The sequence below is a fragment of the Erpetoichthys calabaricus genome, chromosome 3 (genome assembly GCF_900747795.2).
Source record: "Erpetoichthys calabaricus chromosome 3, fErpCal1.3, whole genome shotgun sequence".
NCBI classification, from domain to species: domain Eukaryota; kingdom Metazoa; phylum Chordata; class Cladistia; order Polypteriformes; family Polypteridae; genus Erpetoichthys; species Erpetoichthys calabaricus.
The window spans coordinates 297,472,635-297,499,893 of NC_041396.2; the positions used below are offsets into that span (position 1 = coordinate 297,472,635).

At 43.7% G+C, this 27,259-nt stretch overlaps 1 protein-coding gene across 1 annotated transcript in view; it reads left to right on the forward strand.

Moving 5' to 3' along the window:
• Positions 1–27,259, forward strand: part of atf7b (activating transcription factor 7b) — a 159,848-nt gene that overhangs the window by 77,751 nt on the left and 54,838 nt on the right. The window contains 2 exon segments of the mRNA XM_028825839.2: positions 14,589–14,685; positions 14,769–14,899. Coding sequence (XP_028681672.2) covers positions 14,589–14,685; positions 14,769–14,899 — 228 coding nt within the window.

Here is a 27,259-nt window from a genome sequence, read left to right on the forward strand (position 1 = left end):
TCACTTTGTATCTCGGTCAGTCAAGCTCTTTCTTTTTGGAGCCGTGCCTGCCTGGTTTGCGGCATTTCAGACGCGCGTTGTAGGCGCCTGCGTTCATTAAATATATCCAGGCGGGCACGTTTTTGTATCTCGGTCACTCGAGCTCTTTCGTTTTGAACCCGTGCCTGCTTTGCCTCCGCAGTTTGAGACATGCGTTGTAGGCGTCTACGTTCATTATATCTGTCCATGTGGGCTCGTTGTTGTAGCTGTGTTAGTTGTTGAGCTATTTGGTTTTGGAGCCGAGACAGTTTTGCTTCCGCGGTTTCAGACGCGTGTCCGTACCATCTCGGGTTTGATGTGTGAACCTTTGTGGACTCCGTAGTGTGTCCCGTTTCACTCTGGGGCGGGGCGTTGACTCCTCTTGTTTTACTATGTCTCTTGCGTCCATGGGTATGTACCTGCTTCCATATTACTTCTCTCCCGTTTCACTCTGTGTGGCGCCTGCGCACTATGTCTCCTGCGTCCACGGGCATGTACCTGCTTCCATATCCGGTTTACCATTCTCGGTTAGTAATATGGATAGTGTCTTTACTTTCAGTCCTATTATTTACTGCCTTTCCCATCTGTCTATGGTGCCTTTCTTATCTATCTGTGTATCTGTCTATATCTGTTGAATGGTGCATTTCACCTATCTGTATTTTATGGTGCCTTTTCTATCCATCCATCTGTCTGTCTATTTGTCCCCAGTGTTTTCTTACGAATTCTTCTCTGAACACTAATTTAAAGAGGATCGAGACTGGGTGCGGTGATGTCAGGCAGTGGGAGGAGGGGAATGTGTGATGGTCTGTGTAAATGAAGGCTCATTGTCTGTGTTTGAGGGTTATGTTCAGTTGTAAGGGACTGAAACCGAATTTGTGCAAGAGAAGTGACACGTGAGGATACAAGGAAGTCAAGAAGAAGAGGAGGTTATGAAAGCTTGTAACCTCAAGATGTGTGGATGGAAATGGGTATGTGGGGAAGGGGGTAAGGGGTGATGATGTTTTGGGGTGGACATGCTGAGGTGATGGCTCAGTCAAACCCTGCTGGGATGGCCCCTCTCAAAACTGTCAATCTGTTCTGCTTGTCAGGCTTGTGTTTGAGGAGTTCACTATCGGGCACAGACACTGCCACTTCTTAAGAATGACGCCGGCCAGTTATTGGCGCCTGGTCAGTTCAGGCTTATGCAAGAGTGGAAGTGTGGAGCAGCAAAAGCATACGCGGGAGGCTCAGCCGGCAGAGCAGACAAAAAAGAATCGTGAACATTCTGTACATGGGTCCTGGTGGAGACACTGGCAGAAGCAGAAACATTTGCATGGCCAAGCCAGTCATACTTCACCAGGCTGGTGTTCTCCCTTAACACTAGCAGATGGACACTGACAGGATCCCATCAACCCACCCACCCCCAGTGCCATTGTGGCGCCTTGCATTTGCACCCATTTTAAATATTCACTTCTGCAGGAAGTGCTGCTTTAAACCCTTTGCTTCCTGAGCAGCGCCACGTTTCTTTCAGAATTGATAACCCTCCCCCACAATGCTGCCAATTCCCTGTGCTCTTAAAGGGGCTGCTGCCTTCATCTTCACGGGGTTAAAGAGTGCCATTGAAGCCAGGGATGGGTTACAGCTGAAGCTCATCCACCTATTAATGTTGAGCTCCATATGCCTCAGCCATGTCTGCTTTTGTGGAAAATGGCACATGCAAAAGGCTGCAGTGAGCTGAAGCATCCGGGCTGCTTAAGTTATTATTCTTATCATTATTCAAATGGAATGCAGCAGGGTGAGTGTGGCTCCAGCATCCTGGACACTTGTGATAAAAGATTAGAGGAGTCTGGAGGCTTTGAAGATTCTTCAGACTTGTACCAGGCATCTGGGAGGACCTTCAAGAGAGAAGGTCAGGTCAGGTTGGGGAGCATGCACTGGTACAGTGTGTCACCGCATCCATCAAACAATGAAACAGATCGGGATCCGGGTTGGTAACCCCCCAGGCAGACACGTGTTCCAGTCCCACCCTCCACAAATGACCCTCTATCTCCTAGAGCCAGGTGTTACACGGGCATCCCCTTGGCCTGGTTCACCGTTGAGCTGAATCATCCAGAGGAATTGCACCACATGGCTATGGTGCCGTAACTGACGCTTCCTCCCAATGTGCCTCATTTGGGACTCTTTGAGCAACCACTCATTCGACCCAAAGTCACACCAGCGGTACCCAAAGACTCACCAAAGAGACACAGTACTGAAGGAGCCCAGTCTTCATCTCAGGTCACTGGATAGGTCACCATGTCTCGCAAACGGGAAGCACCAAGACTCTAAAGACTTGGACCTTATTCCTTTTGCAGAGATGTCAGGAGTGCCACACACCCCTTTCCAGCAACCTCATGACCCCCCTAACCCCACCCCCCGCTGTCCCAATCCATCTACTGACTTCATAGGAAGAGTCACATGAATGTCACTGCCAAGGTAAGTAAACCTCTCAACAAGGTTTACACTCTCCAATGGCCGTGCCTAACAGGTCATTAAAGACCTGACTCTTGGTTTTTATCAGGACCCTCGCCAGCCCAGACCCTCAGACTCCTCACTCGGTCTCTTGTAAGACCCGATCAGAGCCTCCGTTGACTCCACGAAGATTACAGCATCGTCAGCAAAGTCAAGATCAGTGAATCTCTCCTCACTAACAGATGCCCCCCAGCCACTGGACCCCATGACACCCACCCCACCCCCCCAACACCCAATCCATGCAAGCATTGAACAGAGTAGGAGCAAAAACAGACCCCTGAAGAATACGAGTCAACTGGGAAAAGCGCAGAGGTTCTGCCTCCACTCTGCACAGCACTTACATTACTAGTGCACAGGCCAGCCATGATATCCAGCAACTTTGGGGAGATTGTGTAAAGTCTCAGGATTTCCCATAGGGTGGTTTGATCGAGTTGTGAACGCTTTACAAAAATCGACAAAGGCTGCAAAGAAACTCTGAAAATTCAAGAGGGCAATTGATTACAATTGTAACGCAACATTCTCACTGCTCAAAGTGCCTTACCTAGTGAGTCTGGAATCACTTCAGACCTCACCAGTGTGTTGCGTCCACCGGGATGATGTGACGGCACCCATTTCTGAGCCAGTGCGCTTAGTGCACGTTAGCTGTTAGGTGGTGAAATGGTGACAGAGGTTGATAGCCCATTGTGAACAGTGTATGGTTAAGTGGCCTGAATGGACAAGAACATGGTGAACAATTTAGCCAGGACATCAAGGTGCACCCTTACTCTTTTGGTAGGAATACCCAGGATCTGTTATTAGCACAGAGAGTCAGGACTTCACTTTTACATCTCATCCGAGGGATGGTGCCAATTTTTACAGCACAGCATCCCAATCACTGCGCTGGGGCAGTGGGATTCACACACAGATCACAGAGCAAGTGACCCCTGATGGCCCCACCAACACCAACCCAAGCTTTTTCTAGCTTGTCCCTGATCCAAGCGCTCGCCAGGCACAAAACATGCTGAGCCTCAGGTGAATTACCTGTAATGAAGTGCGGTATGGCTGCAAGTGTGAAAATGAGGCCCGAACACCAGCTTGAAATGAAGACCTTAAATAAAGAGGGCAGAAGCCAAAGAACATCAACTCACTTGATCTGACAAGCTGATGGCTCTACTGTACTGTGAAATGTGCTGCGTTCCTTTAATCAGATCCAATACTAGGATACACAAGCTGTGTGCTGCCACACAGTTTGACTTGATGTTACTTTAGAAGAATTAAGCAGATAGGACTGGCTAGCTGTGTTGAGATGAACGGCATTAATCTAATCTAATGTGGCCTTCACGTCATGTGAACGGCAATGGGTATAGTAAAAAAACAAAAATAAATAATAATCTCAGCAGACATTGGGAAGTAGTGTCACTGCCATATTATTAAAATAAGAAATAAGGAAGAATACACAAATGGAAATGCCAAATGAGCATTCCAGCTATAATATACAGTCTTTCTTTCTTTCTTTCTTTCTTTCTTTCTTTCTTTCTTTCTTTCTTTCTTTCTTTCTTTCTTTCTTTCTTTCTTTCTTTCTTTCTTTCTTTCTTTCTTTCTTTCTTTCTTTCTTTCTTTCTTTCTCATCCAAAACAATGGGCCCAGACATGGGTCCTGGCAGAAACATTGGCAAAAGCAAAGACATTTGCATGGACAACCCAGCCAAGTCCCAGCAGTCCAAGGGTGGCATTTCTGTAGACCACCATTGGATAAGGGAACTGCTGGTTTTCAGTGGCGTGTGCTGTGTGACATTGTGGCTCTTAATTCCTACATCTCACTGAGTGTGTTCACAGTCTTCTTCTTTAGGCTGCTCCTGTTAAGGGGTCACCACAGCGGATCATCTTTTTCCATTTCTTCCTGTCCTTGTTGTCTTGCTCTATCACCCCCATCACCTGCATGTCCTCTCTTACCACATCCATAAACCTTCTCTTAGGCCTTCCACTTTTCCTCTTACCCCAGTTATTTATAGAAACCTAATTTCCAAACCCTTACTATTCCCCATTAGATTAAACTGGGATATTAGTCTCTGAGATACCAGATAACACCCATAGATTTCTCCACAAGTAACCTGGTGACCATGTAAACCCGTAACTAGGTTACAGTTAAGGATTTTGTAGTCATGTCAATTGCACTCTATCATCCTGCGCATGTCTTTGCTTAACACAGAGGGCAAACAGTGGGAGCGTTCTCAAAGATTACGTTCCTCAGTCAAATGTTTGGGTAATTGCGTTATTCCTTCTCCTGGCTGAAATAGTCTTGTCTCATATCTGTGCTAAATGTACACTTCTGAGCGCACCAGCACAATCTTGTGTTGAAAGTAACACGTTAAAAGTAACACAATACTTAGTTTATTGAAGTAAAAGTGCCTGTGCTGTTGTTTTTATTCCAACAGCAGTGGGAGTAAGGCAACAACAACATTTATTTATATAGCACATTTTCATACAAAAATAGTAGCTCAAAGTGCTTTACATAATGAAGATAAGAAAAAATAAAAGACAAAATAAGAAATTAAACTAAGACAACACTAATTAACATAGAATAAGAGTAAGGTCCGATGGCCAGGGAGGACAGAAAAAACTCCAGACGGGTGGAGGAAAAAAATAAAATCTGCAGGGGTACCAGACCACGAGACCACCTAGTCTCTTCTGGGCATTCTACCTAACATAACATGTTAGGGCATTCTACCTAACATGGCAAAAACCACATGTATCAGTACGCCGGTCCTACACAGGGCTTAGCCATGCAGTCAAACAGAAAAGAGCGAGTTACGTGCAACCCAATAACAGAAACATAAGTAAAGTGTCTGTTTAGTTTTAATTTAGCATTTTGCTCTCAAGATGCAGAAAAGTGTGATCAGGTGACGCAGCGATCGCTGTCCATTCCACAAATCAGTGGAGGCTCAGGTTGAGGATGTTAAAAAGGGATGAATTGACTTCACAGCATATGAAGGACTAAAGGTTTTTATAAAAACATAAATAAATGATCCTGTGCTTCTGGTCCTTTTCATATAGGTTAAGGCTTTAGGGCAGTGTTTTTCAACGAGTGTGCTGCGGCATAGTGGTGCGTTGTGAGAGCTAAAACAGGTGTGCCGTGGAAAATACTAGTGTAGCGCACCTGGGTCTGAACCTGAGAGGAACAAGCTCTGCAGGTGGTCGAGACCTGTGTGAGGAGACGCTGACGTACAAGCAGCTCCATGATCGATGTGTTCCAGACACAGCACTTAGGGAACTGCTAGAGTCCATCTGCCCGAGTGTGTGGTTGCCAGCGAGCCTAACAGGGATGTTGGATAGTGGGCATCCAAATTTCTTCTGAGGCTGAGAGGGTCAGGGAAAGGGGTGAAGAAGCTCAGAAATGCCACCAAAGTGCTCACTAAGTGCTGTGTCTGCGGACATAGAGATTGGAGCTGCTGTTTTTTTTTTTTTTTTTTTACCGGCTCCTCTGGGAGTCTGTCCGAGTTGAGGACATGTAGGAGATTGTGGTTAGTGGAATAGTGGTGTACTTTGGGATGTTTTTGGTTACAGAAAGTGTGCCACCTCAGAAAAAAAGGTTGGTAAACACTCATTTAGGGTTTATTAGCAAATGCTGGCCAGTCAAATTTTAGTTTTTTTTAGTTCCATTTTTTGCAAATAATGAGTAATGTAACAGTTACTTTCAAAAATCGGTGGTGAAGGGAGAACTGCATAAGTGGACTTGCGCATGTAAATGGCGGTTTTGAAGTGGCCAGGTTTCTGTCTTAATCGGGTTACTCGTCTTATCCCAGTTTTTTTTGTGTATGTAAACACACTGCTTGATGGGACCCTTCAGTCACAGACAAATGGCCTCACGGTGGGCATGAGAGAGAGAGCCTTTAAGGTAAAGTTAGCAATTTCTAAATCTCAAAAGGATAAGGTCAAAGCAGAAGGGCAGTGTGGTTTGCTCGAGATTTGTGAAACACAGGATTGATGTGGAATACAATGACTTGTACGGGTATCAGTGAGGCACTTTGGAAACCTCCTGGCAATCAACTGACTTATTTGAAGTGGAACTTGAGATTTGCTTGTTCATACAGGGTGTCCCACTCGGGAGTACAACTTTAAAAATGTGAATTACTCGCGAACACGTGAACATAAAGGCGAGCTGTAAGAACTGAACATACCTGTATTTAGTGGAAAACAAGTCCACATTACAAAAGGTGCTGAAAATGTCCTCCCCCAACGTCCGCGCACAAGGAAACGCGACGCTCCATATTTGAGAATGTCCTCTGCAACATGTCACTGTCGATGGAAACAATTTCACACTCGATGTTTGCTTTCAGTTGTTCGATGGTCCTGGGTTTGCTTGCATAAACCTTGCCCTTTAAATATCCCCATAGAAAAAAATCTGGGGGAGTTAAATCGGGCGATTGAGGTGCCCACAAACCTTTCGAGATCACCGTTTCCAAAAAACGATCGGATCTCTTCCATACTGGCATGAGAGGTATGGCACGTTGCCCCGTCCTGTTGCCCCGTAGCGGCGCCTGCTATAGTGCCCGCCTCTTTATGACACAGAATCAATTCTTCATTAAATAAGGAATATTTCGAACCTTGTTGCATGATGATACATGCACGCGTTGCAGAGTAATTCGCATTTTTAAAGTTGTACTCCCGAGTGGGACACCCTATAGTTTGTATTTTGTGTTAAGTTGTGCTGTTCTCTGGTACTTGTACTGATGGGTAAGACTGACTGACTTTTGATTAAACAAAGTTGATTCAAAGTTTTAAAAAATTTTTTTTTTTTCCAAGCCTTTTTTTTTTTTAACCCTGTCTTTCACTCTCTCATATCTCTCTTTTTCATTCTACCATCCATCCATCCTTCTTTTGTTCATTATTTCTCTGTTCCCTGAGCTGCACTCATTGGTCTGGTCTTTTATGCTCTCCAGATGCAGACACAGTGTGCAGTGCTGTCTAGAGAGTTGGTGGTCCTGGTGGGCCACAGTTCAGACAGGTTGAGCAGTTGTGGGGTTAATTTGCCCTGCCTGGGTGTGCCAATACTTTAAGAGAATGATGTTGTTTTGTCACAATAAACCAATCCGTATCAGTTGCCCCCCCCAACACACACACACACACACACAGCCCCCAGCCTCAGTTTTCTGATTCAGCATAATAGTGAAAGTAAAACTGTATAATAAAAAACTGAAAAACAAGCAACAAACTGTAATAATAGGTAGAAGTAAAATTGTTGTATTTTTATTTCTTCTTTTTATTTTGTTGAACTAGGGGCCTCAGCCCCCTGCTCGCTTCGCTCACCCACCCCTGGACTTTGTGTCTCTGCCGCTTGCATATGGGTAAGCGGATGTACAATTTAAACAGATTTTTATTTTCATGGGAATTGTTACATATGCATAATAGAACTAACTATTTTACATTACAGCGAGTAATTAACCATAGTAAAAATAGTAAAACATAATAAACTGAAATAAAATTATGTTTCATGTTGCGTTAGAGGTATTTGCTGAGTTATATGTTTTCATTATGTTTGGCTTTGAAATTAACATGCAAATACTTTTTAAACTTCTGTCTTTGATATCTCCGTCTTTCGAAACTATTATCACTGACAATTTGTCACATGGGCGGCACGGTGGCGCAGTGGGTAGCGCTGCTGCCTCGCAGTTGGGAGACTTGGGGACCCGAGTTTGCATGTTCTCCCTGTGTCTGCGTGGGTTTCCTCCGGGCGCTACGGTTTCCTTCCACAGTCCAAAGACATGCTGGTTAGGTGGATTGGCGATTCTAAATTGGCCCTAGTGTGTGCTTGGTGTGTGGGTGTGTTTGTGTGTGTCCTGCGGTGGGTTGGCACCCTGCCCGGGATTGGTTCCTGCCTTGTGCCCTGTGTTGGCTGGGATTGGCTCCAGCAGACCCCCGTGACCCTGTGTTCGGATTCAGCGGGTTGGAAAATGGATGGATGGATGGATGGATGGAATTTGTCACATTGGTTTATTATATATGCGACTGTGATCTTTCAGATTCCTATATAAATCCATCCATCCATTTTCCAACCCGCTGAATCCAAACAGGGTCACGGGGGTCTGCTGGAGCCAATCCCAGCCAACACAGGGCACAAGGCAGGAACCAATCCCGGGCAGGGTGCCAACCCACCGCAGTATATAAATCCAAGAAAACTTCTTTGTCAGTGTTTTGCAGATAACTTTTGTGTAAAGTGCGAAACTTTTGGACGTATAGATTTGTAATTTCTAATACGTTCCAATCATTTAACTCTTTCAATCCAATGTTACATTGCTTCTCTGTGATCATAAATATAAACCTGATCGAATTGTGGTTTCTTTGAAATTAAATTTGTTGCGGGACCACAGATTTGGTCGTATTTGTCAGTGTGGCTCTACATTCTTCTTCTCCTCAGACGTTCTTCTTCGTTGGTAGGACTGTGTGCAGTCTTGACAAACAATAACGAACGATACTGTCCCCAGACGTTCATGTAGTGCATTGGAGTTACAAAAACCAATGTGGTTCTTTATGATTGGAGCCTCTATTGAAGGTTCTGTTTATGACGCGTCGACAATAAAAAATCCGCGTCGACGATTTTTTGTAGTCGACGTTGTCAACTCATTATGTCTCGTTTTGGATTTGTTATAATTCTTCTGAACTGTAGCTGTGATACCTTTCACTTGGATGTTGCAGGTTGCATTAAGTAAGTAAAGCTGAGAAGAAATATTTTTTGTGTGTGTTTTCATTTAAGGCTGTAAAGCAAAAAAAATGGGAATATTTCAAAGGGGGGGGATTATTTTCTATACCCACTGTATATGTGTGTCAGGCTTCAATGAGACATGAACACCATCCAGAAGACATCACATTAAGACAGAAAATCAGATTTGAGTCACTTCATTCTGTTAATGTGAATGTAGCCTAAGAAAACTAAAATTGACGTTCATAAATATTAAAACACCATTGTAATGTGTGATGAGCACAAGGATCTGTCCAGTGTAAACGCAAGTACAGTTGAGTTAGTGAATTCAAAGACAATTCAGCATTTATTTTAATTCAAGCAAACTCTTTAAATCTGTTTTTGTAATAACATGCTTTTCATGTCAGAGAATCCATCTGTTAAGTTTGTAACATTTGCATCATTGACTGGTTAAAGAAAATAAGAGTAGTGTTTAATGGGTGAGTCAAATTGATTAAAATCTGAAATGTCACAAACTCCCGGGGCTTTTAATGTTTCAAACCTCTTCCTCCTTTTTCACATTTGTCCCAACTTTAAGGATTCCTGAGTCAAGAGTCAATCTTGTCAGTCTGACATTACTCCATTATTTCACAACACATGTCAAACAGCCTTTGCTTTGCTATTTTCTAGGCATCTTGCGTGTGTTTTATTTGTTACTGCTTACTGTGTGTCCGTGTACAAATCCACAGTTAGAAAATTAACTCAACTAATGTATTGTGAGGTTTCTGAACTCTTTTGGGACCCTTACCCCAGAACGGGACAACCCATCGAAGCAGAAACAACTATGAGCTGACCGTGGTCGGGCTTTAAGCATCCTGCCGTCGATGGGTAATGCAAGGAACATTATAAATGCAGGGAACAGTATAACTGGGCCACTTGCCTGGCCACCACTGTGCCCGTTTTCTGTGTCTGCGTACAGGAGAGTGGTAGATCCCGCTACAATAAATAACCGTGCTGTTGCTGTTTCAAGCTTAGATAGGTAGATAGATAGATAGATAGATAGATAGATAGATAGATAGATAGATAGATAGATAGATAGATAGATAGATACCGTCTTTTTCCGAAATTAAGACATCCCCCGAACATAAGCCCTATCGAGATTTTCGGAACTTTTTGTAATATAAGCCCTCCCCCGAAAATAAGCCCTAGTTAAAATAATGTGAAAAAAAGAATTCGTTAAAAAATGCTGTTGATTTATTAAGTATGTTTAGCTTCCCTAATACTCGTATTTCAGAGAAATGTTTGAAATAAAATATTCCGAGAAATTCATTGTTTACCTCTACAGTTCGTTTCCAATTAATTCTTGGAATTTATCTTAAAAATACAACATAAGGCAGCATGAATACATAAATATTGTGTCTGCTCTGCTCTGCTGTGTTGTACTGCGTCGCGCGTATCGCAGAGTATGGTCGAATGAGGTGGGGAGGGGGTGGAGGGGGGCATGCATATGCGGAATGCGACGGAACGCGTCGTTGGCGCACACTATAAATAATTGTTCGTTAAGGCAGCAGTCTACATTGAGCGACAGTGCAGATACAGTGTTTGTTCATTTCAGTCTTGTAAGTCTGATTATTTCCTCATACGTAATTTTATTTTTTATAAAGTGAATAATTTTAACTGCGGTTAAAATGAGTACAAAACGAAAGAGCTATTCCGTCGAGTACAAAAAGGGAATTGTGGAAGACTCCAGGGGTGTAAATCTTGATTTATGACGATGTTCCAGAAGAAGATGACATGACTGTAATTGAATCAATTTTAATTTCTGTATTCTGTGTAAAATAAATAAATATTAAATAAAAATATACAAATATACTTTTATTTTTGTCCTCCCCCGAAAATAAGCCCTAGTGCGTATTTTGGACCAAAAAAGAAAGTAAGACAGTGTCTTATTTTCGGAAAAAGACGGTAGATAGATAGATACTTTATTAATCCCAAAGGGAAATTCCCATACTCCAGCAGCAGTATATGGATAAAGAAAATATTAAACTAAAGAGTGATAACAATGCAGGTATACAGACAGACAATAACTTTGAATAATGTTAACGTTTACCCCCCGTGTGGAATTGAAGAGTTGGGGCTGCATCAGTGTTACATACACATACATATCACATACACATAAAGCTGGTGTGCTTAAGTACTGAGACTCCGCTTCGTGTTTTGGGGTGCAAGACGGGGACTCGCACGTCACAACACACACAGACACACGCGCACACACACACGCACAGTCACAATGCTGTAGTAAACAGTATACGCACGTACGGAGGTTGATTATATGAGTGAGGTACGCCACTCAGACGGAGAATAGGAGACGATTACCCACAATCCCGCAGCAAGAGAGAGAGAGAGAGAGAGAGAAGAACCATCAGCTCAGTTGTGATCACATGATGCTCAGCAGACAAAGCGTATACATACTACTCATATTGCAAGACCTCGCTCGTTTATCAAGTAAAAATTTATGAAAAATTTTAGCTCGTCTTGCAAAACACTCGTAAACCAAGTTACTTGTAAACCGAGGTTCCACTGTATTCAGCTGCTCCTTATGAGAGACTGCATCCCATCAAATATATGGCATATGCGCTTTTTCACTAAGTTCATCACGTTTTAGGGATTATGCCCATGAACATTAGCTCGCTTTCAAAAAAACAAAAAACGACACAAATTTACCACTAGCAGAATCATATTCAGCCATGACGTGTGCTACTTTGGTAGTCCTGCTGACTGTGTGCGTGTGTCCGTGTAATTAGACATTGCTATTAACACAGCTATTATCATTTCCTCCCACATTCCACAGTCTCATTATGTGTGAGGTTCCTCCGTGACCCTGGACTGTATACACTGGTTAAAAAAACAGATGGATTCTTGGATGGACATCTGTATACCTGAACATAACAATCTGAGATTGAATGCAAAACCTTTGTTCCTTTTTCAGGACTGTGTATGACAAAGCGATTAATCGTGCCCCGATTTCATGACCTGTTACAAATTTGTGATACTACAAATATAAAACACTTACATTCCATGTTATCGGTTACATTACTGTGCTCTCAGAGCACACACACATATCTATTTCTGGACTTAACTCCAGGGTGTTGTACCGTGTTAGCCATTATGAATGTAGTGAAAAGGCAAGCAAAATAGCACCTTTTATTGGCTAACTAAAAAGACCACAATATGCAAGCTTTTGTAATTGATTACATTTATTGATTACATCTTGCCTGAAGAAGGTGCCTGAGTTGCCTTCAAAGCTTCCATCCATCCATAATCTAACCCGCTATATCCTAACACAGAGTCACTGGGGTCTGCTGGAGCCAATCCCAGCCAACACCGGGCGCACAGCAGGAACAAACCCCGGGCAGGGTGCCAACCCACTGCAGGACACACACGCACACACACCCACTCACTAAGCACACACTAGGGACAATTTAGGAATGGCAGTGCACCTAACCTGCATGTCTTTGGACTGTGGGAGGAAACCCACGCAGACACGGGGAGAACATGCAAACTCCACGCAGGGAGGACCCGGGAAGTGAACCCAGGTCCCCTTACTGTGAGGCAGCAGTGCTACCACTGTGCCACCTGTGCGCCCTGCCTCCAAAGTTTGCATATTGTAATCTTTTTAGTTAGCCAATAAAAGGTGTCATTTTGCTTGACTTCTCACTGGATGTAACTTCATAATGGAATAAAAAAGAAAATACCAAAAGCCTCTGTGTGTGTGTGTGTGTGTGTGTGTGTGTGTGTGTGTGTGTGTGTGTGTTATACCTTTGTTAATAAAACAAAAGCATTCCCACAGTTGCATACTGAAGTTCCTCTGGCTGAATCACAAAACATTTCCAGACATGACCTCTGCTGTTTTACTTTTCGACACGTGTTAATGCTGTAGTGTTGCATCACAACTGTGAGCTGTTTTCATTGGTTTTCTCACGTATGACTTTGCTTTTTCAAAGTAATTCATCCACGTGCAGTCACGCCCGAGTGCAATGCTGACTTTCACTCTGTACTACCGATACTATAAAAAGCTGTTACCGTTACATTTTCAGAATTATGGTATCTACTTCTTCTTTTTTTTTTTCCTCATCTCAGATTCATACAAGTGCCCTGTGACGGTTCAGGCTGACCCCACCCTCCTTGGTTGCTTCTAAGGGGCCTCTTGAACCCTTAACCGTCAATAGTCATGAACCGAGATGAGCCAGACAAATGACGATACACGCAAGAGGCTAGTAAAAAAAAAAAAAATTAAAGGTAGTCAAGTGCTTGTATTAAAAACAAAGTGTTCAAAAAGTGTAGCACCCCATCCATTAAATAAACAAACAAATCAATAATCCATAAAATCGGCGATATCCGTGAGTTAAAATCAAATAAATCCAAAAATTTAAAAACGGAATAAATCCATGTAGTATTTGGGTACTTTCACGTATTCTTCCTGACCCCAGCATAACTTCCTTTGTCCGTCTCCCTCGACTCGCCTTCCTCAGATTTTGCAGCTGGCGGAGACACCAGCAGCCGTGGTTACAACCTCCAGCTCTCGACATTGCTGCAGTGATGCTCCGAGATGACTGTCCCCTCCGTCTTCCTCTATATTCTCCTACCATCTTAGGGATCCCTGGGAGGGCACCTACACCATCATACCCGCTCCTCCATCCAAATTCACCCCTGCATCACCAGTCACTCACTTCTCATATTGGCTCAGGCCCCCGATACTTCTCTCTCATTCATTTCTTTGTTGTTCTCGCTGTTTGCCGTGCAGCCTCCCTTGTATTCTGGCTGATTCGGGGCAGGTGTGACCCTCCACACACTCCGAGGTGTGACTGATGCCCCTGACTGATCCGCTTGCATTTGCACATTAGTGTGCAGTCAGTCAAGCACTGAAATCAAACCCGGAGTGGCATGTGTTTGTACACACCCGCAGCCCACTCAGGGCTTACACACTCCTGGACTAGATTAATAATAATAATAATAATAATTCTTTGCATTTATATAGCGCTTTTCTCACTACTCAAAGCGCTCAGCAATTGCAGGTTAAGGGCCTAGTTATTTAAAAATCGCGCTTCGCCACGGATCTCGTATCACATGCCCACCTTATTGAATGCACAGACCACAGAGGACATCATGGCTACCTACAGGCTTTGTGGGTTCTTGTTGCTTTTCATGGTCAGTGATCTTCTTGTTTGCCGGTTGACTCTGACTCAGCATTTCACGTCTAGACTGGCCACTCTAAAATAAATTGCAGGCCGCTTGTGCTCATGAAGCACAAAGTCAGGTAGATGGCGAGGAGGATGACTTTTTCATCAGTTACCTTTTCAGCAGATTCAACTCTGTTCTCCTTTTGCTGAAACATTGCTTATGTTTTTTTTGTTTTCTGTCTTTAGCGGTTTACTAATGAGGACCACTTGGCTGTCCACAAGCACAAGCATGAAATGACCTTGAAATTTGGACCCGCCAGAACAGATTCGGTCATCATTGCAGGTGAGGCGACGCCCAGGGTGTCACAGGGAGTTAGTAAAGGTCGTATTTGGGAGTTAACATTTTGTTCCCATAATGACTTGCAGATCAGACACCAACTCCTACTCGGTTTCTGAAGAACTGTGAGGAAGTGGGGCTCTTCAATGAGCTGGCCAACTCCTTCGAGCCAGATTTCCCACGATCTGTTGAAGAGGACGATAAACGCTCCAAAGTCACGGTGAGTAATGAGAACTGGTGGTTTGAGGAGGAGTTACTGGGCTGGGTTAATGGTGGTGGGGAAAAAGAACCTGCTTAGCAGCTGTCTAGGGTGTCATGATGGGATATGTAGGTCAAGTGGGCAGGTACCAGTCATCAGGTTGGGTGGAGACCATTGGTGGTGGTCAGCTATTTTCAGGTCTCTCCAGAGATCTTTGATTGGGTTCAAGTCTGGGCTCTGGATTGGCCACTCAAGGACATTCACAAAGTTGTTCCAAAGCAACTCCTGTGTTGTTCGTGCTTTGTTGTGTTGGATGCTGAACCTTCATCATAGTCAGAGGTCCAAAGTGCTCTGAGTAGGTTTATTAACAGTAGAATAATTTTGTAGGCTTTGGTAATTCTACTGTTAAGGATATCTTCGATCCTGACTAGTTTCTCACTCCCTGATGCTGCTACCACCATGCTTCACTGTTGGAATAGTATTGCAGAGGCAATGAACAGAGCTTGGTCTCCTCCAGGTACGACTCTTACAACTGAGGCCTAGCAATTGCATCCTAGTTTCATCAGACCAGAAATTGTTTATTCTCACTGTTTGAGAGTCATCAAACTCCTAGCAGGCTTCCATGTGTCTTTTACTGAGCAAACTCTGCCATAAAGCCCAATTCGGTAGAGTGTTGCAGTGATGGTTGTCCTTCTGGAAGATTTTCCCATCTCCACACAGGTTCTCTGGATCTCCTGCCATCGGGTGGTTGGTCACCTACCTTAGCAAGAACCCCTCTCCCTGAATTGCTCAGGTCTAGAAATGGTGTGGTTGTTCCAAACTTCCTCCATTTAACTCTTTCAGGGCGGATGTCGACTTTGGTCAGCAGGGAGGGGTTGAGAGCAGTAAGCAACTGCAAACGGTGACAAAACCCGCCGTTACGTTTTAGTTTGATTCTCGAAGTTAGCTTCGTTGGTTTGACTGAGATTCCCTGCGCTTGGCAGGAGCAGTGAGCAGCAAACAACAACAAAAATGGCATCGACATCTAGTGAGAGATCAAATCGAATACACAAAGCAAATTACTCTCTGAATTGGAAAGTGAGGTACCGGCATCAGCTGATTGATCTCCAGCTAATTGTGGTGCCAAACACATTTATGTAGATGAAGACCGCCACTCATAGTGACACCATGTACAAACTAGATTGCATTACTCTGTGACCGCGACTGCTACTGCCGTCCCTACCCCCATCATACGAAGACAGCCTGGCAGCCAGCCTGCCATGTGTTCCTGCCAGCCACCATGCCACCCGTGAGCGTCTCGAGCCACAAGAGACTGTGAACTGGTGGCCACAGCACCCAGCAACTGATATTTTAGGTTGATTTATGTGGGAGACCCTTGCTTTGGGTGCTTTTCAAAAAAAATGCGTGTTTTGGGAAAAAATATTCAGCCCTCAAAGAGTTAAGGATGATGGAAGCCACTGCACTCTTGGGAATTTTCAATGCTGCAGACATTTTTTGTTGTTTTCCCCAGATGTGTGTTTTGACACAATCCTGTCTTTATATTTCCTTCGATCTGAGTGCTTGGCTCTTGACCTTCTGTAGACAGGTATGTGCCTTTCCTAATCAGTCCAGTCAACTGAATTGACTGCAGGTGGGTTCCAAACATCTGAACGGTGATCATTAGAACAGGATACCCCTTAGTCATAGCTATGGGTCTGAATGCTTGTATCAATGTGAGATTTCAGTTTTTTTATTTTTAATAAATTTGCAAAATTTTCCAAAATCATGTTTTTGCTCTCTCATTGTGGGCTATTGAGTATCTCTTGATGAAAAACTAAATGTATTTAAATAATTTTAACATAAGGGTACAACATAAGAAAATGTGAAAAAAGTGAAGCGGTCAAAATACTTTGGAATGCACTATAAGTACTGTAACACCTTCTGTTTAATATACATAAGAGATACAGTATATTTATATATTCACATTTATTTGAACTTCCTTGTTTGCATAGTTTGGTTCCTTTTTTCTTTTTTTAACCAAGCTGAAGCAGTATATTGAAAGTTTGCTGCCGTTTTCTAGTAGAGGCCTTAACGTTAAATGTGAAGAGAAGATTCGCAACACCACATTTCAAAGCTACCTGGTGAAGGCTTCTTTTTAAATGTTTCTGTGTGGGTATAGCTGTTACCATTTTTCCAGTTTGTAGAGGGATGCTGTTGCTGCCGTATGCTCCATAGTTTTTGAACAGTACTTTTCCAAAAGTTTTTAGCCAGTGTAAGATAAGCATATGACAAGTGAAGTGTTTTGGGGCACCTTGTGGCCAACCCCATACAATTAAACTAGTGGAAAAAATGAAAATAAGTGTGTGGTAAAAACAAAAAATGAGTCGTCCTGACGGTTGAATCAGGTAGACTGTTCAAAATGTCACATCTTCCATTTACAAGGAATTCTGGGAGAAAGAGGCGAGTCCAGGCGGTCGCACCTCGGAAGTGACGTCATGGATGGCTTTGTGTTTGTCTTCATCGTTATTAGACAGTGTCACCTTCTGCCTTGGTGGAGAATTACAGTCACTCAAGCCCTTAAGCTTTTCCCCATGCACATGTGTGTGACACCCCCAACACTTTTGCCACAAAATTGATTGTTACAACCTGGGGTTTTGATCAGTTTGACTGGGAATTTTTATTTGTAATTCAAACACTTTCATTGACAGTGCTGCCAAAAGAAAATTATAAATGGTTAAAAAAATAAATTCCAAAAGATACAATGTCAACAATTTCAAGTTCATTCCTCTTTCATTAATACTCTGACCCATCGCTCTCAGCCGCAACAGCCAATCGGCAAACACACTGTGGGGAACAGCCCGGACACAGACAGGCGGACACCGATGGTTCAAGCACCAACACACGTTTATTCATAATTTATATTTACAGTGGAACACACACACACACACCCCAGTGCCGCAGCACCAATCACCCTCAGTCCTGGCCCTTCACACAATGCCTCTCTTTTCTGACCTCCTCTCTTCCGAGCTCCGTCCTTCTTCAACCCGACTCCAGCCATCGAATGGAGGGAGGCGGCCTCTTTTAAACCCACCCGGACGTGCTCCAGGTGCCTCCCAGTGAGCAACTGCCGGCACTCCCTGGTGTGGCGGAAGTGCCAGCTGGCACCTGGAATCAGTCCGGGTGTCCCTGGTCTTCTTCCCCCCAGCACTTCCAGGTATGGCTGAAGTGCTGAGGGCCAGGGCTCCTCAGGCATTTGGGCTCCCCCTGGCGGTGACCACGGGCCCCTATGGGGTTGAGCTTCTAAGCTCTGTTCCCATGGTCCCCAAAGCCACCAGGGTGGTCATGCCGTCGTAGTCTGGAGGAGGCATAATCCCTTCTCCGGTCCTTCTGGGTGTCCCGGCTGGCTACCACCCCCAGCCGCTTGCCACAACACATACACACACAATAGTTAGCCTTTCTATGTATTGTAGGTGAGCCAAAATAATGAATGAATGTTGATGTTCCACAACAATACAATTGGCGTAGTCGACAGAAATTTGTACTGTGGATAGTGGGATGTAGTGGTGATGCTACACAAAAGTTTGGAGCTGAGTGAGTGGGAGAGAGCTCAACTGACATCACAAGGAACTGCTCCACTTGCAGTGCTTGGTGGCTGTCCCTTTGCACACATGTGTAGGAGTTCTCCTATTGTTTACGGCATAAAGGAGTTGCTTTTGAGAGCCTGAGTAATCCAGATGTTAATACAGCTAGCATAACCCCTGCTTAAGATGGAGGTAGATTCTCATCAGTGAACTGGAGATCACCAACACACTTGGGGAGAGGGGGCAGATGATACACAGGACTGAGCTAAGGGAGCTTTATAATTACAAACAGGGGAAGACTTTTCAAATGTGACAATTTGGGATTTTTCCTTTTTTCCAGATTGTTGAATGGTTTTCAGTTTGTTTCTTTTTATATGGCATAATGGACACCGTTTTGTAGATCACCTGGAAAAAAGTTTAGTAGTTGAGATAATAAAATGAGAATATATCCTTGGATGCCGAGTACATTTTCAATGGACTGTATGTTGTCATGTTTTAAATATTAATGATATTATCAGAAAGTTCTTTGCCTGTCTTGTTTGGTTTGGCGCTCTGTTGCCATACCAGTTGGAAATCATGCAGCTTGGGCAGGCTTGCCTTTTAATTGGCTCCCCTGCAGATGGCCCTGAAGCTGCTCATTTGTAGATCTGCTTTCACTTTGACATTACAGAGTTGTTTTTCTGCTGATCAGTGTTAGAAAAGCCAAATTATATTATCATATGTTGTATAGCAGTGAAATGTGAAAACTTCCAAGGAGGCAAATACTTTTTATAGGCACTATATTTTTGTAATGTTTGCGAGTTTTACATTAGTTCATTTCCAAACAAGATAAAAATAAAACAAAAGTTAGCTATCTGCTGAACTAATCATTTCAATTCAGTCTGCTTTTTTATAGCACTTTCCATTGAGTATCGGGTTAGGGTGCTTGAGCAAATATACATTGCGGTGCTCCCCACGGACTGGCCAAGTACAGTGGTGTGAATTGCATTGTGGGAAGGTAGGTCGGCTGACAGTATTGTCACAAAGCCACAATGGTTTCAAAATAACAGCAAAACAAATGACAGCACAAATAATTATGATATGCTGAACTTGCTTTGAATTATCATTCGGCATACAATCCACGTCAGGCTCTGCTGGGCAGATCTCATCAGAATGCAGCTACAGTGGTTAGAACTGATCAGATTTTATTTTATGGCCAATCCCAATCACCGATATGTTACTCGATTTCTGTTTGCAGCAAAAAGACACTCGCTCACTCAACTGCTGTAATGCCTTGTATAAAGGAGCACTTCAACTAAATTATCGTATATTTTAGAAAAGCAAATACTGAAAAAAAATTATTTTTTGTGATCGAACAATTTTCCTGTCGCCGATCAACGCATCTGTTGTGAAAATCGTCCAGTTTTGATTGGCTACAAATGGATTGGAGTATCACTGATTAGAACACTTGCTCCCTCTCTGTGCTTTGGCCTTTGTCTCTTCCCAGTGCTGTTGGTTTCTGAAGACGTCTGGTGAGTGCAGGGTCACAAAGAAGGTAAGTTCATCAGGCTTGTTTGTTTAGCTAATAGCTGAACTCTGTTAATATCTCATCCAGATGCTTCTTAAAGATTATCAATTTCTTTGCTTCAACTCTATGCTTCAGTAGTTTATTCCAGAACTGTACAGCTGCTTGAGTAAAGAAACGCTTCCTGGCTTCAGTCCTTTTGTTTGGTGTCCTCGAGTGTGTGCTTCATGGTTTTATTCAAAAGAACTCGTCTGGAGCTACAGTGTAACCTTGGATTGTGAGTAACTTGGTCTACGAGTGTTTTGCAAGACGAGCTAAAATTTTTAATAAATTTTAACTTGATAAACGAGCGAGGTCTTCCAATACGAGTAGTACGTACAGGTAGTCCCCAGGTTACGGACACCCGACCTACAACATACAAACGGGGCCGCAGCAGCGATGCATGCACCTCAGTAACTGCCGCTCCGTCATCTTCGGCCCCGGGACGCTGCAAGCGGTGGCTGGACGGAGGCTGGAAGGGGTCGATTTCGCTGCTCTTGCAGTGTAGTGTCCGTCGGGTGGCTCCCGGCGGCAAGCGGTTTTACTGCTGCCCCCCACTGCAAGTGGTGACCCTGTTGTGGCTGAACGGAGGCCATTGAGGGTGAATGGGGAGGCGGGGGGTAGTATTTTAGTGTGCCTCGAATGGCTGCGTGTTGAATGGGGGCAGTGGTGTTGCGTACGCTGCAGGCAGCATGAGGTGACTGACGTGGGCTGGTGATGAACCGCCCCTCGCTGCCCCCATTCAGTCTCAATAGCAAGCCTGCTTGTACTGTTACACACATAGAAGGAAGTTGTTCCTTGTCAGTACAGGGTGGTCCAGATCTAATTCTGCAGATCCAGATTGTCTGGATGACTTTGATTTATGCGGGGACGATTCCTTGTGACGTCGGTTCGCACACTTCTCGATGGTCCGGGATTTTTCAGGTGATTTTCTATGTAATAAACTGAATAAGTTATAGCGTAATGAAAATTGCATAATTAGATCAGGACCACCCTATACATCAGACGTGTTGACGACTGGTGCCTAATCTGCTGTGATAGCGTGTACAGTGCTGTACAGAAGAGCTCATCTTAACCTTTTGTCTTCACCCTTCAAGAATGTCTCTGAAAAATAAATCTGATGCAAGTGCTGGTGATATAGTAAAGAAGAGAAAAACCATCACCATGGAAAATAAAGTAGAAATAAAAAGGTCAGAGAGAGGTGAACCTCCATCATTCATTGGCAGAGCACTTGGTTACAGTCGGTCAACAATAACATTTATTAAAGTGATGTACCTGTTCTGAATTACATACAAATTCAACTTAAGTACAAACCTACAGTCCCTATCTCGTACGTAACCAGGGGACTGCCTGTATATGCTTTGTCTGCCGAGCGTCAGGTGGGAATTGTGGGTAATCGCCTCCCATACTCGGTCTCAGTCGGTGTGCCTCACTCATATAGTCAACATCTGTACGAGCGTATACTGTTTACTATAGCATGGTGACCGTGTGTGTGTGTGCGCGTGCGTGCTGTAACATGCGAGTCCCTGTCTTGCACCCCAAAACACGAGGCTGAGTCTCAGTACTTTAGCAAAGCTAGCTTTATTCAGCGTGAAACAGCACGGTTATTTATTGTAGCGGGATCTTCCACTCTCCTGTACAGAGACACAGCAGTCAGGCAGGGTTGTGACCAGGTTAGTGGCCAAGTAATACTGTGCCCTGCATTTATAATGTTCCTTGCATCACCCATCGACAGCAAGCACTTATAGCTTGACCGCAATCTTTTCTGATTCACTTTTGCCACAAACTGCTGCAGCGCTGGGAGCCTGCGGTTGCTTCGGATGTTCTTCCACGTGTCGTCCCATTGGGGAGGTGGGGGATCCCAGAACAGTTTAGAAACCTTACAGTGCGTAAAACATTTTTTAATTTTGTGTCCAAATGTAGTAACTCTTTAGGCAAAAGCAACTGTCATTGGATAGGTTTCCTTGTTAAAGTCGCAAAAAAAAAAAAAAAAACATTCCAGTGATCCAACAGATAGCAGGGATTCCGTTAGTTAGAGTGAAAGTCGTCCTACACAATAACCCTCCTCTCTTCTCTGTCTTCTCCCTCACACCAGCCACGAGTCTTTTCAAAGGTAAAGTGCAGGTTAATTTGTTTTACATATTTTTACTTTATATTTTGTATTAATCATTTTTGTGGGCTGTGAAACAAATTATCAGAGTTTCCATTATTTCTTATGGGGAAATCTGCTTTGATATACGAGTGCTTTGGATTACAAGCACGTTTCTGGAACGAATTATGCTCGCAAACCAAGGCACCACTGTACTTTTATTGATGCCTTTACGAAATCTGAGCACCTGGATTAGGGCCGTCTCCTGTACTTGTGACTAAACAGTTTTAATTCTCTGAGCCTCTCACAGTACGACATGTCCGTAAATCCTGGGTTGCACTTGGTTGCTCTCGTCTGCACAGCTTCATATACATGACTTACAATGTGACTTGCAATGTTGCTGCAGAGTCCCACAGTTCTGAGTGAAGAAGGGCTTCCTTGCCTCAGTCTAAAAGGCACATTCCCTTTAATGTTTTTTAGTTTAAAGGATTCTAAGTGATACACATTATCAATACTCATTGAGAATTTTGAACACCTGAATAACAGCTCCTTGCAGCCTGCTTTGTTTGAGACTAAACAGGTTTGGCTCCCGGGATGTATCAGAGTCAGACATGCCCTTCAGTCCCAGAATGCACCTGGTTGCTCTCCTCTGCACAGCGTGAAAGTGCTGTAATGTCTTTTTTTGTAACATGGTGACCAGACCTGCACACAACACTTCAGATGTGGCTTCACAAGTGGGTATGTAGTCTGAGCATAATGTAACAGACAGTAACTTTGTATAATGTTAACATTTACTCCCCCGGTTGGAATTGGAGAGTCGCATAGTGTGGGGAAGGAACGATCTCCTCAGTCTGTCAGTGGAGCAGGACGGTGACAGCAGTCTGTCGCTGAAGCTGCTCTTCTGTCTGGAGATGATCCTGTTCAGTGGATGCAGTGGATTCTTCATGATTGATAGGAGCCTGCTGAGCGCCCGTCGCTCTGCCACAGATGTCAAACTGTCCAGCTCCATGCCTACAATAGAGCCTGCCTTCCTCACCAGTTTGTCCAGGCGTGAGGCATCCTTCTTCTTTATGGTGCCTCCCCAGCACACCACCACGTAGAAGAGGGCGCTCGCCACAACCGTCTGATAGAACATCTGCAGCATCTTATTGCAGATGTTGAAGGACACCAGTCTTCTAAGGAAGTATAGTCGGCTCTGTCCTCTCTTGCACAGAGCATCAGTATTGGCAGTCCAGTCCAATTTATCATCCAGCTGCACTCCCAGGTATTTATAGGTCTGCACCCTCTGCACACAGTCAACTGTGATGATCATGATGATGAAAACATCTCAGAATGTGTGGTATAGTAAAAAGAAAATGAAGCAAGGTAACATCATAATAATAATGAGAAATCAAATATAGGTTGTGAATGAAAGAGTGATGTTTCATAACCAATTTGACAAATACCAGGAGACCATTCAGTCCATCAGGCTTGTTTGTTTTGCTAATCGCTAAGCTGTCCCAGTATCTCACCCATACACTTCTTCAAGGCTGCCACGATTTGTGCTTCAACTGAAGCAGGTTCTGTAAATGAGTGGATAGATTTTTGAATGCACAGTCCATAGTATCATAACCAACATAATAATAGAAGTCTTCAATTAAAAACCCTAAAAGAGTGAAAAAATGCAAAGAAAAATGTGTAGGAAAAGCTATAAAAAATGAAATAAGGAACACCATCATAACGACCCAAAAACACGAAACTGGTTAACAGCGACACCCACATGTTTTATCCATATCACATTTCCAACAGATGCTTTATTATTTTCAGCTGACCTTTTTTTTCTGAAACATTTGTGGGTACCAAAGAGGAGCAACAGTTGCTTTCCACACCCAAAAAAAAGCTCCAGAAAACATCTTTAAAAACTGCAAAAAATAAAGTTTTAGTGAGCTTAATGTTTCACAATTGCAAAAACACATGCAAAACAAATTACGGCATCATTTTTCTCGAAAATGTATGCTAAGTGAAACTCTGCTGTGTTCTGTATCACTAGCCTGGGTGTGACTTCCTGTGGACAGGGGTAGCGACTTCACAGTATGGCAAATAGCAAGAATAAACTGAATAAAGGAAGGCCAATAAGTAACAGGTCACGAAAATTTGAGCAGACGACTGAAAGAGAGCGTTGCCTAATGAGCAGCTTTTATCAAGGTATGCTGAGAACGATGGGACAGGCACTGGCGAATTTTCAAATTCATTTGTCTTGAAACTGAGAAACATTCTGTGCATCTTCAGCTTCAGATTAGTTTACTGTTTCAAATTTCCCTACAGGGAGGTCTCTTCAACTTGTATATTGTTGTAGGTTTTTATCTTTTACTTGTTCATCAGCTGACGATGCTGTGATCTTTGCGGAGTCAATGGAGGCTCTGATCGGGGCACTTGGGAGTCTGAGTGAGGAGTCTGAGTGTCTGGGCTTGCGAGTGTCCTAGATAAAAACCAAGATCCAGGCCTTTAATGACCTCTTGGGCACAGCCATTAGCAGTGTGTCGTGTTTGCGGAGAGAGTGTCGACCTCGTCGAGAGGTTTACTTACCTTGGTGGTGACATTCATGTGACACTGGTGACTCTTCCTGTGAAGTCAGTAGATGGATTTGCGAGAGCATGGGGGGTCATGAGGTCGCTGGAAAGGGGTGTGTGGCGCTCCTGATATCTACAAAAGGATGAAGATCCAAGTCTTTAGAGTCCTGGTGCTTCCTGTCTTACTATATGGTTGTGAGACATGGACGCTATCCAGTGACCTGAGACGAAGATTGGACTCCTTTGGTACTGTGTCTCTCCGGAAAATGCTTGGGTACCGTTGGTTTGACTTTGTGTCGAATGAGGCACATTACCTGCATTGTGAGGGAGCGTCAGTTACGGCACTACAGCCATGTCGCGCGTTTCCCCGTGGGTGATCCGGCTCATAAGATCCTCATTGTTGGGGACCCAAGTGGCTGGACCAGGCCGAGGGGTCGCCCACATAACATCTGGCTGCAGCAGATAGAGGGTCATTTCTGGAGGGTAGGACTGGACCGCTTGTCTGCCTGGGGGGTTGCCAACCAGGATCCCGAGCTGTTTCGACGTGTAGTTGGTGCAGCAACGCACTGTACCGGTGCATGCTCCCCAACTTGACTTGACTTGACTTCATCAGCCATAATTGGCAGCACAGCAGAGAAACACCTGCTGGGTCATTGGCGTTGCGGTGGCTTCTGCTTGCTATGCTCCCTCCTGCTCCCTGAAATTGCAGTGGGTAAGTGACATGATGTTAACGAGTGTAAAGGTGAGAAGGCACAACAACAACACTTATTTATATAGCACATTGAAATACAAATGATGGCACGAGCATCTTAACAGATGTAAAAAATTAATGAAAGGGCAAACAAGCTCCCTATGTATGGCTTGGTGACACTTTATGAATACGTACAGTGAATAATCGTGCACTTAGAATTTCTGTTGCACTAAATGCAACCAGATGGCTACATTGTCTGCAGATTGTAGTGACTCAATGTTTCTCTGACACTATAGTTTAACAACAATGTGGATGAATTTATGGATAGTTGGTTATTTTATCAGCTCACTTGCTTGTCCATTTGTTCGTATGTATGTCCCAAGGGGGAAAATTAAGATTTTTACAGAAGGGATATTGAAATATTATAACTAACATCAATAGCAACCTTAGCCCCCTCAAACACACACAAGACTTACAAATATGCTAAGAGAGAATTCTCGGTGAGGCACTATGAAAGTTTATTACTGTAGGCATGAAGGACCCCAGTAGCATTTCTCTATACACTTCTGTTGGCTAAAAGTCCTGGTTTTCAATTTATTTCTGTGGGAAAGATATGAGATAATCTGTCCTCTTAAGAATACCTTCAGGGTTCTCCAAAGTATTCCTGCAGAAACCTCTGAGGATGTATTTGTCTCTAAAAAATATTGATTTGTTTGGATATAAATTCTGCTAATAAAAGTAGATTAAGACGCCATCTGCGAGATGAGTATGTGGGGCATAATGATTTTAGCTACAAAATCAAAGGGGCATGGTCGGAAATAACAGTAGCGTCATACTTAACAAAACTTAATTGTAGGCAAGAAATTGTTATCTGCAAAGAAATAATCAATTCTTGAGTAGCAATGATGCACTGGTGAGTAGAAGGAATATGTTCTTGAGTTTGGGTTTAGAAATCTCCAGGGGTCTGATAAGTTGTGATTAGTTGCATACGGTGTAATTGTCTTTGCAGTGTTAGATGTCATCACCCCTGTGGCAGGAGAGCTATCTTGGTCTGGATTTAAAACACAAAATTCCCAGTCATTATAATTTTCTGAGTGTTCACATTGGGAATTGATGCAAATACATTTTGGATGAAGTCCCTATCATCGACATTGGGTGCATAAATATTTTATCAGAATCACTTTACAGTTAAATAAATTACCCATGGCAATCACTTATCTCCCTTCCGGATCAGATATTGCATCTGATTCTACAAATGAGACTGTTCTATGTATAAGAATTCCTCCACCTCTAGTTTTCTTTGTAAAACTGGAATGGAATATTTGGCCTGTCCAGTCTTTGTGCAGCCGAAACTACTACTTCTTCTTTCGGGTTCTCCCATTAGGGGTTGCAACAGCGGATCATCTTCTTCCATATCTTTCTGTCCTCTGCATCTTGTTCTGTTACACGCATCACCTGCATGTCCTCTCTCACCAAATCTATAAACCTTCTTTTCCTCTTCCATGGCAGCTCTATCCTTAACACCCTTCTTCCAATATACCCAGCATCTCTCCTCTGCACATGTCCAAACCAACGCAATCTCGCCTCTCTGACTTTGTCTCCCAACCGTCCAACCTGAGCTGACCTTCTAATGTCCTCATTTCTAATACTGTCCATCCTCGTCACACCCTTAGCATCTTTAACTCTGCCACCTCCAGCTCTGTCTCCTGCTTTCTGGTCAGTGCCACCGTCTCCAACCCATATAACATAGCTGGTCTCACTACCGTCCTGTAGACCTTCCCTAACTCTTGCTGATACTCTTCTGTCACAAATTACTCCTGACACTCTTCTCCACCCACTCCACCCTGCCTGCACTCTCTTCTTCACCTCTCTTCCACAATCCCCATTACTCTGTACTGTTGATCCCAGGTATTTAAACTCATCCACCTTCACCAACTCTACTTGTTGCA